Below are 16,343 nucleotides of genomic sequence, written 5' to 3' on the forward strand. Positions count from 1 at the left end.
GTCACCAACATATATGTTATTTTTAACTTAGGGTTCTTTTACAGGATATTTGGGTTCAGGAGTCGTGTTTTTTTTTTTGTACAGTCATAGAGGGTATTTAGCTTTCACAAAACCAAACCGGCTGATTCTCTTTTTCTTATTTTGAAGTACAGATGGCGTTATGCATTAACAAAATCTACAATATTTTTGAAATTTCTAAGAGCACTGTTCCGGTCCCACATTGGGCGCCACCTTTGTACATGAAAATTACATTAAACTAATTCGTTGTATCGTGGGCAAGTTGGCCTTTAACTGCATGTCCTTTCTACTTAGTCACTTTGACTGGCGCTAATGTTCGGTTTGTAGGAAAGAGGGAGTAATACTATTGGCAACCCTTTACTTCTCACCACCCACTGTCAATGATAATTATGCAAATAAAATTTCATAATATTAACCAAGTTATAACTCTAACCCTGCGTTTACAAATGCCAGTATTGGCAAGACAATAGCAAAAATACAAACCTTTTTCACAAATACATTTATACATTTTTAAATATGTATAGAGAAAAATATGAATGTATTGGTGAAAATGGTTTGTAACTTTGCTATTGTCTTGCCAATACTGTCTTTGTGTAAACGCCTAGTAAAGTTTTATAAAATAAAAAACATGAACTGTCTAACATTGTATAACAAGATTATTCCCGAACGCCTAAAAGTATGCAAATAAATGTTTCATTCTTAAAAACTCCCTTAATGCTAATGATAATTTTGAAGTATAGATGGTGTTCTACCATAAAGTACAGTATCAAGTATCTTTTGAGATTTCGTTTTCTCGAAAAGATACTTGATACTATACTTTATACTGTACTTGATACTGTAATTTCTAAGGACTCTAACCTTGTCCCACGTTGGGCGCCACCTTTTTTTATATGAACAAATATATAAAACTAGCGGACCCGGCGAACTTCGTCTCGCTATGAAGGAATAAAATTTCATACAAAAACTCAATTTTCGATTTTTCCAATTTTCCGACTTTTCCAGAGAGATTTTCCAAAATTTTCTTCCGTAAAGACCTTCTCCTCGAAAATACGAATAACTGACAAAAAATTTTACAGAAATCGGCCTAGCCGTTCTCATTTTATGAATTACTATACATTTTTACACCATTTTTATATATATAGATATTTTAATATTGTTTATATTTTCTATTATCAATATATTTTAAATTTCCACTACCGTTCAAGTTAAATTTCTAAGAAATTTACTTCTGCCCCACGTTAGGCGCCACATTTTGTTATATGAACAAATGTATAAAATATTTTAATATTGTTTATATTTTCTATTATCAATATATTTTGAATTTCCACTACCGTTCATCGTAAATTTCTAAGGAATTTACTTCTGCCCCATGTTGGGCGCCACCTTTTGTTATATGAACAAATATATAAAATATTTTAATATTGTTTAAATTTTCTATTATTAATATATTTTGAATTTCCACTGCCGTTCAAGGTAAATTTCCAAGGTATTTACTCCTAACCCACGTTGGGCGCCACCTTTTGTTATATCAACAAATATATAAAATATTTTAATATTTTTTATATTTTCTATTATCAATATATTTCGAATTTCCACTACCGTTCAAGGTATATTTCTAAGGAATTTACTCCTAACCCACGTTGGGCGCCACCTTTTGTTATATGAAAAAATATATAAAAATTTTTAATTTTGTTTATATTTTCTATTATCAATATATTTTGAATTTCCACTACAGTACAAGTCATAATTTCTAAAAAATTTACAGCTTCCCCACGTTGGGCGCCACTTGTTGTCATATGAAAGAAAATTATGTAAAAAGTATAATAAATCAATATTTATCTATAATTTTCTATCATGTTTATCAATCCCCGAGCATTTTACAACTCACTGTTCTATTCGGTGCTGTTACCTTGTCCTGTATTTACTGATAATAACCGTGAAAAATTAAATTCTTGTGAAATTTGTCATTGACATTAATTCCAATATTTCTTATCGAAAATATACACTTTGTCATTCACAAAAATGGTCTAACTTTTTCATTTCGGCTGTTATGTATGGACTTACAGGAAAATCTTATCAATGACATAAACAAAAAAATTATTTGATAACAATGTTAAAATAGCTAATCTGGCTATAAGCGTAATATTGAGTAAGGTGGCCGTGGTAATTGACTTTTTTTCATTTTATTCATGGAAATTTTTTATTCTAACAAAAAATGTTAAAATATTAATTTTAATTTAAATTAATTATTTTTTTCTTTCCCTCTTCTTTCCCTCTTCTTTCCAGGGCGATTATATAAAACATCCAGTCCTCTATGAGCTAAGCTACAAATATGGTTTCACAGACAATTTACCCGAAAGTGGCCTGCCCAGTCGCCTGGAAGAAATCAAAGAAGCAATACGACGAGAAATACGAAAAGAGTTGAAAATCAAAGAAGGTGCAGAAAAACTGCGTGAAGTTGCCAAAGATCGTCGTTCGTTGAACGATGTAGCTGCCATTGTTAAGAAGAGCAATAATAAAATTGCCGAATTAAAATCCGAACTGCAAGAATTGGAATCACAAATCCTCTTGACGCAGGGCAATGATCGAGGTAAGTGAGAAAATCTTCTTAAAAAAATCAAATAATCACAACAATTGAGTGATTGAAATGACAAATTGATTTATCGGTCTGCTGGCCTACCCTGCCTATAAATGAATTGAGGTGATGAAGAAATCTCTATTGTTGTTTTAGCATTTTTGAGGTAGTTTTTTTTTTTTTATTACAAATCCCCTGTGAATATGGCAATTGTTGGTTGGTTATTGCTTACAGCAGCAGCAACAACAACATCGTCATCAGCAGCATCACCTATTTTGTTGCTGCCTACCCTTTTTTGGCTTACAACAACAAACATATTATGAAAGCTTTAAAATATTTCCATCATATTATTGTTGTTTTTGTTGCTGCTTTTATTTCTTAACACTTTTGGTGATGATATTTTTTTGGATAACATTTCTAGAACTGGTTTAGTTTGGTGCTTTTTTATGTTTCAGTTTTTTTTTATTTTTCTCCATCCAAAAGTGGCAAAAATCAATCAAATAATTTTTTATCGTCTGTTTACAATGATTAAATTGTTGTTGTTTTTTAGTGTTTTTTTCTGACACGCTTATGAGGTGTTAAATTACAAATTACGAAAGTGCTAATTTCACAAAAATTTACAGAATATTGAAAAACAAAAAAAGAACTTATTTAGTTATTTTTTTAAACACTTTTTGTTGGAAGAGGAAAAGCTATGGATGATGGAATATTCTATGCTAAGCCACACCATATTTTTCCAACCTTTTGGTGTCAATTTCGTGGTGAACAGGAATAGCCTAACTTTTTTGGTGGACTCCAAAATATTTACATTTCCGAAAGGGTCTGTAGAAGCTCCCTTTGTTTCCGAAAGGGTCTACAGAAGGTCCCTTTCATTCCGAAAGGGTCTATAGAAGCAACCTTTCTTTCCGAAATGTTCTAAAGAAGCACCCTTTCTTTCCGAAATGGTCTAAAGAAGCACTCTTCCATTCCGAAAATGTCTATAGAAGTACCCTTTCTTTCTGAAAGGGTCTATAGAAGCACGCTTTTTTCCATAAGGTTTTTAGAAGCACCCTTTTTCTCCGAAAGGGTCTGTAGAAGCAGCCTTTCTTTCCGAAGAGTTTTAAATAAGCACCCTTTCTCTCCGAAATAGTCTAAAGCAGCACCCTTCCATTCCGAAAATGTCTATAGAAGCTCCCTTTCTTTCGGAATGGGCCTAAAGAAGCTCCCTTTCTTTCGGAAATGGTCAATAGAAGCATCCTTTTTCCGAAAGGGTCTATAGAAGCAACCTTTCTTTCGGAAAAGATCTATAGGAGCACCCTTTCATTCCGAAAGGGTCTATAGAAGCACCCTTTCTTTCGGAAAGGGTCTATAGAAGCACCCTTTCTTTCGGAAAGGGTCTATAGAAGCACCCTTTCTTTCGGAAAGGGTCTATGGAAGCACCCTTTCTTTCGGAAAGGGTCTATAGAAGCACCCTTTCTTTCGGAAAGGGTCTATAGAAGCAACCTTTCTTTCGGAAAAGATCTATAGGAGCACCCTTTCATTCCGAAAGGGTCTATAGAAGCACCCTTTCTTTCGGAAAGGGTCTATAGAAGCACCCTTTCTTTCGGAAAGGGTCTATAGAAGCACCCTTTCTTTCGGAAAGGGTCTATAGAAGCACCCTTTCTTTCGGAAAGGGTCTATAGAAGCACCCTTCCTATCGGAAATGGTCTATAGAAGCACCCTTTCTTTCGGAAAGGGTCTATAGAAGCACCCTTTCTTTCGGAAAGGGTCTATAGAAGCACCCTTTCTTTCGGAAAGTGTCTATAAAAGCACCCTTTCTTTCGGAAAGGGTCTATAGAAGCGCCCTTTCTTTCGGAAAGGGTCTATAGAAGCGCCCTTTCTTTCGCAAAGGGTCTACAGAAGCACCCTTTCTTTCGGAAAGGGTCTATAGAAGCACCCTTTCTCTCGGAGAGGATCTATAGAAGCACCCTTTCTCTCGGAAAGGATCTATAGAAGCACCCTTTCTCTCGGAAAGGGTCTATAAAAGCACCCTTTCTTTCGGAAAGGGTGTATAAAAGCACCCTTTCTTTCGGAAAGGATCTTTAAAGCACCCTTTCTTTCGGAAAGGATCTTTAAAGCACCCTTTCTTTCGGAAAGGATCTTTAAAGCACCCTTTCTTTCGGAAAGGATCTTTAAAGCACCCTTTCTTTCGGAAAGGATCTTTAAAGCACCCTTTCTTTCGGAAAGGATCTTTAAAGCACCCTTTCTTTCGGAAAGTGTCTATAGAAGCACCCTTTCTTTCGGAAAGTGTCTATAGAAGCACCCTTTCTTTCGGTAAGTGTCTATAGAAGCACCCTTTCTTTCGAAAAGTGTCTATAGAAGCACCCTTTCTTTCGGAAAGTGTCTATAGAAGCACCCTTTCTTTCGGAAAGTGTCTATAGAAGCACCCTTTCTTTCGGAAAGTGTCTATAGAAGCACCCTTTCTTTCGGAAAGTGTCTATAGAAGCACCCTTTCTTTCGGTAAGTGTCTATAGAAGCACCCTTTCTTTCGGAAAGTGTCTATAGAAGCACCCTTTCTTTGGGAAAGTGTCTATAGAAGCACCCTTTCTTTGCGAAAGGGTCTATAGAAGCACCCTTTCTGTTCGAAAGGGTCTATAGAAGCACCCTTTCTGTTCGAAAGGGTCTATAGAAGCACCCTTTCTTTTGGAAAGGGTCTATAGAAGCACCCTTTCTTTTGGAAAGGGTCTATAGAAGCACCCTTTCTTTTGGAAAGGGTCTATAGAAGCACCCTTTCTTTTGGAAAGGGTCTATAGAAGCACCCTTTCTTTTGAAAAGGGTCTATAGAAGCACCCTTTCTTTTGGAAAGGGTCTATAGAAGCACCCTTTCTTTTGGAAAGGGTCTATAGAAGCACCCTTTCGTTTGGAAAGGGTCTATAGAAGCACCCCTTCGTTTGGAAAGGGTCTATAGAAGCACCCTTTCGTTTGGAAAGGGTCTATAGAAGCACCCTTTTTTCGGAAAGTATCTAAAGAAGCACCCTTTCTTTCGGAAAGTGTCTATAGAAGCACCCTTTCTTTCGGAAAGTGTCTATAGAAGCACCCTTTCTTTCGGAAAGTGTCTATAGAAGCACCCTTTCGTTTGGAAAGGGTCTATAGAAGCACCCTTTATTTCGTAAAGTGTCTATAGAAGCATCCTTTCTTTCGGAAAGTGTCTATAGAAGCACCCATTCTTTCGGAAAGTGTCTATAGAAGCACCCTTTCGTTTGGAAAGGGTCTATAGAAGCACCCTTTCTTTCGGAAAGGGTCTATAAAAGCACCCTTTCTTTCGGAAAGGGTCTATAAAAGCCCCCTTTCTTTCGGAAAGGGTCTATAAAAGCCCCCTTTCTTTCGGAAAGGGTCTATAAAAGCACCCTTTCTTTCGGAAAGTATCTATAGAAGCACGCTTTCTTTCGGAAAGTGTCTATGGAAGCACCCTTTCTTTCGGAAAGTGTCTATAGAAGCACGCTTTCTTTCGGAAAGTGTCTATAGAAGCACCCTTTCTTTCGGAAAGTGTCTATAGAAGCACCCTTTCTTTCGCAAAGTGTCTATAGAAGCACCCTTTCTTTCGGAAAGTGTCTATAGAAGCACCCTTTCTTTCGGAAAGTGTCTATAGAAGCACCCTTTCTTTCGGAAAGTGTCTATAGAAGCACCCTTTCTTTGGGAAAGTGTCTATAGAAGCACCCTTTCTTTGCGAAAGAGTCTATAGAAGCACCCTTTCTGTTCGAAAGGGTCTATAGAAGCACCCTTTCTTTTGGAAAGGGTCTATAGAAGCACCCTTTTTTTTGGAAAGGGTCTATAGAAGCACCCTTTCTTTTGGAAATGGTCTATAGAAGCACCCTTTCTTTTGGAAAGGGTCTATAGAAGCACCCTTTCTTTTGGAAAGGGTCTATAGAAGCACCCTTTCTTTTGGAAAGGGTCTATAGAAGCACCCTTTCTTTTGGAAAGGGTCTATAGAAGCACCCTTTCGTTTGGAAAGGGTCTATAGAAGCACCCCTTCGTTTGGAAAGGGTCTATAGAAGCACCCTTTCGTTTGGAAAGGGTCTATAGAAGCACCCTTTCGTTTGGAAAGGGTCTATAGAAGCACCCTTTTTTCGGAAAGTATCTATAGAAGCACCCTTTCTTTCGGAAAGTGTCTATAGAAGCACCCTTTCTTTCGGAAAGTGTCTATAGAAGCACCCTTTCTTTCGGAAAGTGTCTATAGAAGCACCCTTTCTTTCGGAAAGTGTCTATAGAAGCACCCTTTCGTTTGGAAAGGGTCTATAGAAGCACCCTTTCGTTTGGAAAGGGTCTATAGAAGCACCCCTTCGTTTGGAAAGGGTCTATAGAAGCACCCTTTCGTTTGGAAAGGGTCTATAGAAGCACCCTTTCGTTTGGAAAGGGTCTATAGAAGCACCCTTTTTTCGGAAAGTATCTATAGAAGCACCCTTTCTTTCGGAAAGTGTCTATAGAAGCACCCTTTCTTTCGGAAAGTGTCTATAGAAGCACCCTTTCTTTCGGAAAGTGTCTATAGAAGCACCCTTTCTTTCGGAAAGTGTCTATAGAAGCACCCTTTCTTTCGGAAAGTGTCTATAGAAGCACCCTTTCTTTCGGAAAGTGTCTATAGAAGCACCCTTTCTTTCGGAAAGTGTCTATAGAAGCACCCTTTCTTTGGGAAAGTGTCTATAGAAGCACCCTTTCTTTGCGAAAGAGTCTATAGAAGCACCCTTTCTGTTCGAAAGGGTCTATAGAAGCACCCTTTCTTTTGGAAAGGGTCTATAGAAGCACCCTTTTTTTTGGAAAGGGTCTATAGAAGCACCCTTTCTTTTGGAAAGGGTCTATAGAAGCACCCTTTCTTTTGGAAAGGGTCTATAGAAGCACCCTTTCTTTTGGAAAGGGTCTATAGAAGCACCCTTTCTTTTGGAAAGGGTCTATAGAAGCACCCTTTCTTTTGGAAAGGGTCTATAGAAGCACCCTTTCGTTTGGAAAGGGTCTATAGAAGCACCCCTTCGTTTGGAAAGGGTCTATAGAAGCACCCTTTCGTTTGGAAAGGGTCTATAGAAGCACCCTTTCGTTTGGAAAGGGTCTATAGAAGCACCCTTTTTTCGGAAAGTATCTATAGAAGCACCCTTTCTTTCGGAAAGTGTCTATAGAAGCACCCTTTCTTTCGGAATGTGTCTATAGAAGCACCCTTTCTTTCGGAAAGTGTCTATAGAAGCACCCTTTCTTTCGGAAAGTGTCTATAGAAGCACCCTTTCGTTTGGAAAGGGTCTATAGAAGCACCCTTTATTTCGTAAAGTGTCTATAGAAGCATCCTTTCTTTCGGAAAGTGTCTATAGAAGCACCCATTCTTTCGGAAAGTGTCTATAGAAGCACCCTTTCGTTTGGAAAGGGTCTATAGAAGCACCCTTTCGTTTGGAAAGGGTCTATAGAAGCACCCTTTCGTTTGGAAAGGGTCTATAGAAGCACCCTTTCGTTTGGAAAGGGTCTATAGAAGCACCCTTTTGTTTGGAAAGGGTCTATAGAAGCACCCTTTCGTTTGGAAAGGGTCTATAGAAGCACCCTTTTGTTTGGAAAGGGTCTATAGAAGCACCCTTTCGTTTGGAATGGGTCTATAGAAGCACCCTTTCGTTTGGAAAGGGTCTATAGAAGCACCCTTTCTTTCGAAAAGTGTCTATAGAAGCACCCTTTCTTTCGAAAAGTGTCTATAGAAGCACCCTTTCTTTCGAAAAGTGTCTATAGAAGCACCCTTTCTTTCGAAAAGTGTCTATAGAAGCACCCTTTCTTGCGGAAAGTGTCTATAGAAGCACCCTTTCTTTCGAAAAGTGTCTATAGAAGCACCCTTTCTTTCGAAAAGTGTCTATAGAAGCACCCTTTCTTTCGAAAAGTGTCTATAGAAGCACCCTTTCTTTCGAAAAGTGTCTATAGAAGCACCCTTTCTTTCGAAAAGTGTCTATAGAAGCACCCTTTCTTTCGAAAAGTGTCTATAGAAGCACCCTTTCTTTCGAAAAGTGTCTATAGAAGCACCCTTTCTTTCGAAAAGTGTCTATAGAAGCACCCTTTCTTTCGAAAAGTGTCTATAGAAGCACCCTTTCTTTCGAAAAGTGTCTATAGAAGCACCCTTTCTTTCGAAAAGTGTCTATAGAAGCACCCTTTCTTTCGAAAAGTGTCTATAGAAGCACCCTTTCTTTCGAAAAGTGTCTATAGAAGCACCCTTTCTTTCGAAAAGTGTCTATAGAAGCACCCTTTCTTTCGAAAAGTGTCTATAGAAGCACCCTTTCTTTCGAAAAGTGTCTATAGAAGCACCCTTTCTTTCGAAAAGTGTCTATAGAAGCACCCTTTCTTTCGAAAAGTGTCTATAGAAGCACCCTTTCTTTCGAAAAGTGTCTATAGAAGCACCCTTTCTTTCGAAAAGTGTCTATAGAAGCACCCTTTCTTTCGAAAAGTGTCTATAGAAGCACCCTTTCTTTCGAAAAGTGTCTATAGAAGCACCCTTTCTTTCGAAAAGTGTCTATAGAAGCACCCTTTCTTTCGAATAGTGTCTATAGAAGCACCCTTTCTTTCGAAAAGTGTCTATAGAAGCACCCTTTCGTTTGGAATGGGTCTATAGAAGCACCCTTTCGTTTGGAAAGGGTCTATAGAAGCACCCTTTCTTTCGAAAAGTGTCTATAGAAGCACCCTTTCTTTCGAAAAGTGTCTATAGAAGCACCCTTTCTTTCGAAAAGTGTCTATAGAAGCACCCTTTCTTTCGAATAGTGTCTATAGAAGCACCCTTTCTTTCGAAAAGTGTCTATAGAAGCACCCTTTCGTTTGGAATGGGTCTATAGAAGCACCCTTTCGTTTGGAAAGGGTCTATAGAAGCACCCTTTCTTTCGAAAAGTGTCTATAGAAGCACCCTTTCTTTCGAAAAGTGTCTATAGAAGCACCCTTTCTTTCGAAAAGTGTCTATAGAAGCACCCTTTCTTTCGAAAAGTGTCTATAGAAGCACCCTTTCTTTCGAAAAGTGTCTATAGAAGCACCCTTTCTTTCGAAAAGTGTCTATAGAAGCACCCTTTCTTTCGAAAAGTGTCTATAGAAGCACCCTTTCTTTCGAAAAGTGTCTATAGAAGCACCCTTTCTTTCGAAAAGTGTCTATAGAAGCACCCTTTCTTTCGAAAAGTGTCTATAGAAGCACCCTTTCTTTCGAAAAGTGTCTATAGAAGCACCCTTTCTTTCGAAAAGTGTCTATAGAAGCACCCTTTCTTTCGAAAAGTGTCTATAGAAGCACCCTTTCTTTCGAAAAGTGTCTATAGAAGCACCCTTTCTTTCGAAAAGTGTCTATAGAAGCACCCTTTCTTTCGAAAAGTGTCTATAGAAGCACCCTTTCTTTCGAAAAGTGTCTATAGAAGCACCCTTTCTTTCGAAAAGTGTCTATAGAAGCACCCTTTCTTTCGAAAAGTGTCTATAGAAGCACCCTTTCTTTCGAAAAGTGTCTATAGAAGCACCCTTTCTTTCGAAAAGTGTCTATAGAAGCACCCTTTCTTTCGAAAAGTGTCTATAGAAGCACCCTTTCTTTCGAAAAGTGTCTATAGAAGCACCCTTTCTTTCGAAAAGTGTCTATAGAAGCACCCTTTCTTTCGAATAGTGTCTATAGAAGCACCCTTTCTTTCGAAAAGTGTCTATAGAAGCACCCTTTCGTTTGGAATGGGTCTATAGAAGCACCCTTTCGTTTGGAAAGGGTCTATAGAAGCACCCTTTCTTTCGAAAAGTGTCTATAGAAGCACCCTTTCTTTCGAAAAGTGTCTATAGAAGCACCCTTTCTTTCGAAAAGTGTCTATAGAAGCACCCTTTCTTTCGAAAAGTGTCTATAGAAGCACCCTTTCTTTCGAAAAGTGTCTATAGAAGCACCCTTTCTTTCGAAAAGTGTCTATAGAAGCACCCTTTCTTTCGAAAAGTGTCTATAGAAGCACCCTTTCTTTCGAAAAGTGTCTATAGAAGCACCCTTTCTTTCGAAAAGTGTCTATAGAAGCACCCTTTCTTTCGAAAAGTGTCTATAGAAGCACCCTTTCTTTCGAAAAGTGTCTATAGAAGCACCCTTTCTTTCGAAAAGTGTCTATAGAAGCACCCTTTCTTTCGAAAAGTGTCTATAGAAGCACCCTTTCTTTCGAAAAGTGTCTATAGAAGCACCCTTTCTTTCGAAAAGTGTCTATAGAAGCACCCTTTCTTTCGAAAAGTGTCTATAGAAGCACCCTTTCTTTCGAAAAGTGTCTATAGAAGCACCCTTTCTTTCGAAAAGTGTCTATAGAAGCACCCTTTCTTTCGAAAAGTGTCTATAGAAGCACCCTTTCTTTCGAAAAGTGTCTATAGAAGCACCCTTTCTTTCGAAAAGTGTCTATAGAAGCACCCTTTCTTTCGAAAAGTGTCTATAGAAGCACCCTTTCTTTCGAAAAGTGTCTATAGAAGCACCCTTTCTTTCGAATAGTGTCTATAGAAGCACCCTTTCTTTCGAAAAGTGTCTATAGAAGCACCCTTTCGTTTGGAATGGGTCTATAGAAGCACCCTTTCGTTTGGAAAGGGTCTATAGAAGCACCCTTTCGTTTGGAAAGGGTCTATAGAAGCACCCTTTCTTTCGAAAAGTGTCTATAGAAGCACCCTTTCTTTCGAAAAGTGTCTATAGAAGCACCCTTTCTTTCGAAAAGTGTCTATAGAAGCACCCTTTCTTTCGAATAGTGTCTATAGAAGCACCCTTTCTTTCGAAAAGTGTCTATAGAAGCACCCTTTCTTCCGGAAAGTGTCTATAGAAGCACCCTTTCTAGAAGCACCCTTTCTAGAAGCACCCTTTCTAGAAGCACCCTTTCTAGAAGCACCCTTTCTAGAAGCACCCTTTCTAGAAGCACCCTTTCTTGCGGAAAGTGTCTATAGAAGCACCCTTTCTAGAAGCACCCTTTCTTGCGGAAAGTGTCTATAGAAGCACCCTTTCTAGAAGCACCTTTTCTTTTGAAAAGTGTCTATAGAAGCACCCTTTCTTCCGAAAAGGGTCTATAGAAGCACCCTTTCTTCCGAAAAGTGTCTATAGAAGCACCCTTTTTTCGGAAAGGGTCTATAGAAGCACCCTTTCTTTCGGAAAGGGTCTATAGAAGTACCCTTTATTTCGGACAGTGTCTATAAAGGCACCCTTTCTTTCGGAAAGGATCTATAGAAGCACCCTTTCTTTGGAAAGAGTCTATTGAAGCACCCTTTCTTTGGAAAGGGTCTATAGGAGCACTCTTTCTTTGGAAAGGGTCTATAGAAGCATCCTTTCTTTCCGAAAGTGTCTATAGAAGCACCCTTTCTTTCGAAAAGTGTCTATAGAAGCACCCTTTCTTTCGAAAAGTGTCTATAGAAGCACCCTTTCTTGCGGAAAGTGTCTATAGAAGCACCCTTTCTTTCGAAAAGTGTCTATAGAAGCACCCTTTCTTTCGAAAAGTGTCTATAGAAGCACCCTTTCTTTCGAAAAGTGTCTATAGAAGCACCCTTTCTTTCGAAAAGTGTCTATAGAAGCACCCTTTCTTTCGAAAAGTGTCTATAGAAGCACCCTTTCTTTCGAAAAGTGTCTATAGAAGCACCCTTTCTTTCGAAAAGTGTCTATAGAAGCACCCTTTCTTTCGAAAAGTGTCTATAGAAGCACCCTTTCTTTCGAAAAGTGTCTATAGAAGCACCCTTTCTTTCGAAAAGTGTCTATAGAAGCACCCTTTCTTTCGAAAAGTGTCTATAGAAGCACCCTTTCTTTCGAAAAGTGTCTATAGAAGCACCCTTTCTTTCGAAAAGTGTCTATAGAAGCACCCTTTCTTTCGAAAAGTGTCTATAGAAGCACCCTTTCTTTCGAAAAGTGTCTATAGAAGCACCCTTTCTTTCGAAAAGTGTCTATAGAAGCACCCTTTCTTTCGAATAGTGTCTATAGAAGCACCCTTTCTTTCGAAAAGTGTCTATAGAAGCACCCTTTCTTTCGAAAAGTGTCTATAGAAGCACCCTTTCTTTCGAAAAGTGTCTATAGAAGCACCCTTTCTTTCGAATAGTGTCTATAGAAGCACCCTTTCTTTCGAAAAGTGTCTATAGAAGCACCCTTTCTTTCGAAAAGTGTCTATAGAAGCACCCTTTCTTTCGAAAAGTGTCTATAGAAGCACCCTTTCTTTCGAAAAGTGTCTATAGAAGCGCCCTTTCTTTCGAATAGTGTCTATAGAAGCACCCTTTCTTTCGAAAAGTGTCTATAGAAGCACCCTTTCTTGCGGAAAGTGTCTATAGAAGCACCCTTTCTAGAAGCACCCTTTCTTGCGGAAAGTGTCTATAGAAGCACCCTTTCTAGAAGCACCCTTTCTTGCGGAAAGTGTCTATAGAAGCACCCTTTCTAGAAGCACCCTTTCTTGCGGAAAGTGTCTATAGAAGCACCCTTTCTTCCGAAAAGGGTCTATAGAAGCACCCTTTCTTCCGAAAAGTGTCTATAGAAGCACCCTTTTTTCGGAAAGGGTCTATAGAAGCACCTTTTTTCGGAAAGGGTCTATAGAAGCACCCTTTCTTTCGGAAAGGGTCTATAGAAGTACCCTTTATTTCGGACAGTGTCTATAAAGGCACCCTTTCTTTCGGAAAGGATCTATAGAAGCACCCTTTCTTTGGAAAGAGTCTATTGAAGCACCCTTTCTTTGGAAAGGGTCTATAGGAGCACTCTTTCTTTGGAAAGGGTCTATAGAAGCATCCTTTCTTTCCGAAAGGGTCTATAGAAGCATCCTTTCTTTCGGAAAAGGCCTATAGAAGCACCCTTTCTATCCGAAAGGGTATATAGAAGCAATCTTTCTTTCCGAAAGGGTTTGTAGAAGCACCCTTTCTTTCCGAAAGGGTCTATAGAAGCACCCTTTCTTTCCGAAAGGGTCTATAGAAGCACCCTTTTTTCGGAAAGGGTCTAAGCATCCCTTCTTTCCGAAAGGGTATATAGAAGCAACCTTTCTTTCGGAAAGGGTCTAAAGAAGCACCCTTTCTTTCGGAAAGTTTCTATAGAAGCACCCTTTCTTTCGGAAAGGGTCTATAGAAGCACCCTTTCTTTCGGAAAGGGTCTATAGAAGCACCCTTTCTTTCGGAAAGGGTCTATAGAAGCACCCTTTCTTTCGGAAAGGGTCTATAGAAACACCCTTTGTTTCGGATAGGGTCTATAGAAGCACCCTTTCTTTCGGAAAATGTCTATAGAAGCACCCTTTATTTCCGAAAGGGTCTGTAAAAGCAGCCTTTCTTTCCGAAAGTGTCTATAGAATCAGGCTTTCTTTCCGAAATGATCATTAGAAGCACTCTTTCTTTCCGAAATGTTCTATAGAAGCACCATTTCTTTCCGAACATTGCCCAATCTATTTCAAATTGTCCGAATCGAATTTGGCTCAAAAATACATGTGAGCGGTCTTAAATGACTATTCCGATACCCGTATCAAATCTTTAGCCATACGCCAGAGGCAATAAAGAATTATTTTCCATGCGGAAAAATTTCGAGCCAATATTGTACACAGAAAAAAGTCAATGATATACATATTAATTTGTATGTAGATATGTAGCTTCTCTATAATATCTATCCAAAATTATGAATGTTTGCGTCACAATAAAAATTATTGACCTTCAGGTTTTTTTTTTCTCCTCTTTCACATACATAAATACGTGTCTATATGTGTATACTTTTCACACTTTAAATATCCATTTTATTTGTTTTGGACCAGAGAACAGAACAGAGATGGGCCTGGTTGATAAGTTTTTGTCTGCCTTAATGTCTATGGCGACTTTAAGCAATAAAATAAAATTGAATAAAATGGGCAAAAATATGTAGGTGAGCGACACGAATGGGTTTAAAAAAACAAAAATATATATCCGTGAAAAATATTATTTATTTTCAAAATGGAGAAATGAAATGGAAAAAGTTAACAATTTCATAGAAAAAAAAAAACTGAATTATATTTTTCATGATATAATATATAATTTTCATATATAACTAGCGGACCCGGCGAGCTTCGTCTCGCTATTAAGGACTAAAATTTCATACAAAAACTCAATTTTCGATTTTTCCAATTTACCGACTTTTCCAGAGAGATTTTTCAAAATTTTCTTCCGTAAAGACCTTCTCCTCGAAAATATGAATAACTGACAAAAAATTTTACAGAAATCGGCCTAGCCGTTCTCATTTTATGAATTACTATACATTTTTTACACCATTTATATATATATAGATGATCTTAATATTAATATTCAACTCAATTCGAGCAATGAGTAAGGACTCATTACTTAGTAATGAGTAAAATAAGTGTTTTTGCCTTTAAAAAATTATAGCCCATTATTTTATTATTGATTTGTAATGCAGAATTTAGCTGGTCATATTGGTCTCAAATTTTTGCTGAGCATCATAGAAAGCAATGCCCTACCCCAACGACACACTTCCTAAGATATGTCCTCATTAAATAATTTGTATTTAGATTGGTATGTAAAAGCACTTATTGGTAGACGAAACTAGCGTACCAATAAGTGCTATTTTAACTCATTAATTGTTAATGTCTTTTTTGGGAACAATTTTCTTTGAAATCTTGCAGCAGTACATTTCCCACATTAATGCAAATTTATTGGCTTTACTACATTCCTGAGAACAATCACATTAACAACATATGTATGTCAAAGCAATAGCATAAGTTTTCCCTATTAGAAATATGTATGTTGTCTCATTAGTCTTTTAGTTTCCCTAGAAAGTCATTCCAAACAACTTCCATTGCACATAAATTCCGGAATCGGAATGCTTCATTTCATTGAAATGACTAATAGTGTTGTTCTGCAATTTATTATTACATCAGAATGTTTTGAATCCGCATTTCATTTTCAAATTTCCAAGAAATGTTTGTGACATCTTCAAAAATGTTTTCTGCGCTTCAGCAATTTTTATTTCTTTTCTCTATTTCCCAGAGGAGCTGCAATTTTTTTTTCAACTCGCCAAAGATCAAGAAATAGAAACAAAAATACGAAAAATCGAAAGCATGTACGAATAGATGGTGGACCAATTTAGTTGGCGCCATTTGTTGTTATTTAGAGAAATATTTTTACATGAGACAAATGTTGTTCTATGTACAGAACACAGCACCCTCATTCAACGGCTTGGGGGTGGAGGTGTTGTTGTTTTATTTTTTTTTTTCATTTGACAAGGTCAGACTCTCGACCATTCATGAAAATTAAATTAAAAAACACACAAAAATATGATGAATGAATGTAATAATGAACATGTTTTTTATTCTCGACAAAAGAAAAAGCAAAAAAGAAAAAGAAAAAAACAAATAGATAAATAAATCAAAAATATTGAATTTACATAAAAGCGGTCCAAATTGTGCCCTTGTGTAGCCCGCCCAGTTGATGACCGATCATTGCAACAACATAAATCATCAATTTATGGACTGGACTCGACTACTGGCCTGGTACTGCTGAAGTAAATAAATAAAATGAAACAGTCAATTAATGGTGGCGACCATCTGCCCTTTTTTCCAATTCATTCCCTTGAATGATTGCCCAGCCAATCGATTTGTTGTTCGACTCAAGGCATTTAAATTGAATGAGACACTAAATGATTTTCGCAGTGAGTGCCAGATTTTATTTATAATAGTACCGTTATTACAACGATATTGAGTTATTTAAAAATAAATAAACTTTAACATATTCTATGTATTGTTGAATGAATGCTGAAGGGCTGTTCGGCCGCCCATTTGACCAATAGAAAAAACAGTGATATGTTTTCGACCTAATGTTGTTTCCTTGAACGAGG

The 16,343-nt window shown here is 37.7% G+C and overlaps 2 protein-coding genes across 51 annotated transcripts in view; both read left to right on the forward strand.

Moving 5' to 3' along the window:
- The window catches only part of Pkn (serine/threonine-protein kinase N), a 297,850-nt gene that overhangs the window by 180,403 nt on the left and 101,104 nt on the right, over positions 1-16,343 (forward strand). For all 50 annotated transcript variants that reach the window (XM_073990896.1, XM_073990881.1, XM_073990853.1 and 47 more), the window contains exon 3: positions 2,305-2,608. In XM_073990896.1, coding sequence (XP_073846997.1) covers positions 2,305-2,608 — 304 coding nt within the window. The remainder of the gene's footprint in view (positions 1-2,304; positions 2,609-16,343) is intronic.
- The window catches only part of LOC141405953 (uncharacterized), a 105,329-nt gene that overhangs the window by 42,989 nt on the left and 45,997 nt on the right, over positions 1-16,343 (forward strand). The window lies entirely within an intron of this gene.

The sequence above is a fragment of the Musca autumnalis genome, unplaced genomic scaffold (genome assembly GCF_047663935.1).
Source record: "Musca autumnalis isolate F117 unplaced genomic scaffold, ASM4766393v1 scaffold_5, whole genome shotgun sequence".
Classification (NCBI taxonomy): Eukaryota; Metazoa; Arthropoda; class Insecta; order Diptera; family Muscidae; genus Musca; species Musca autumnalis.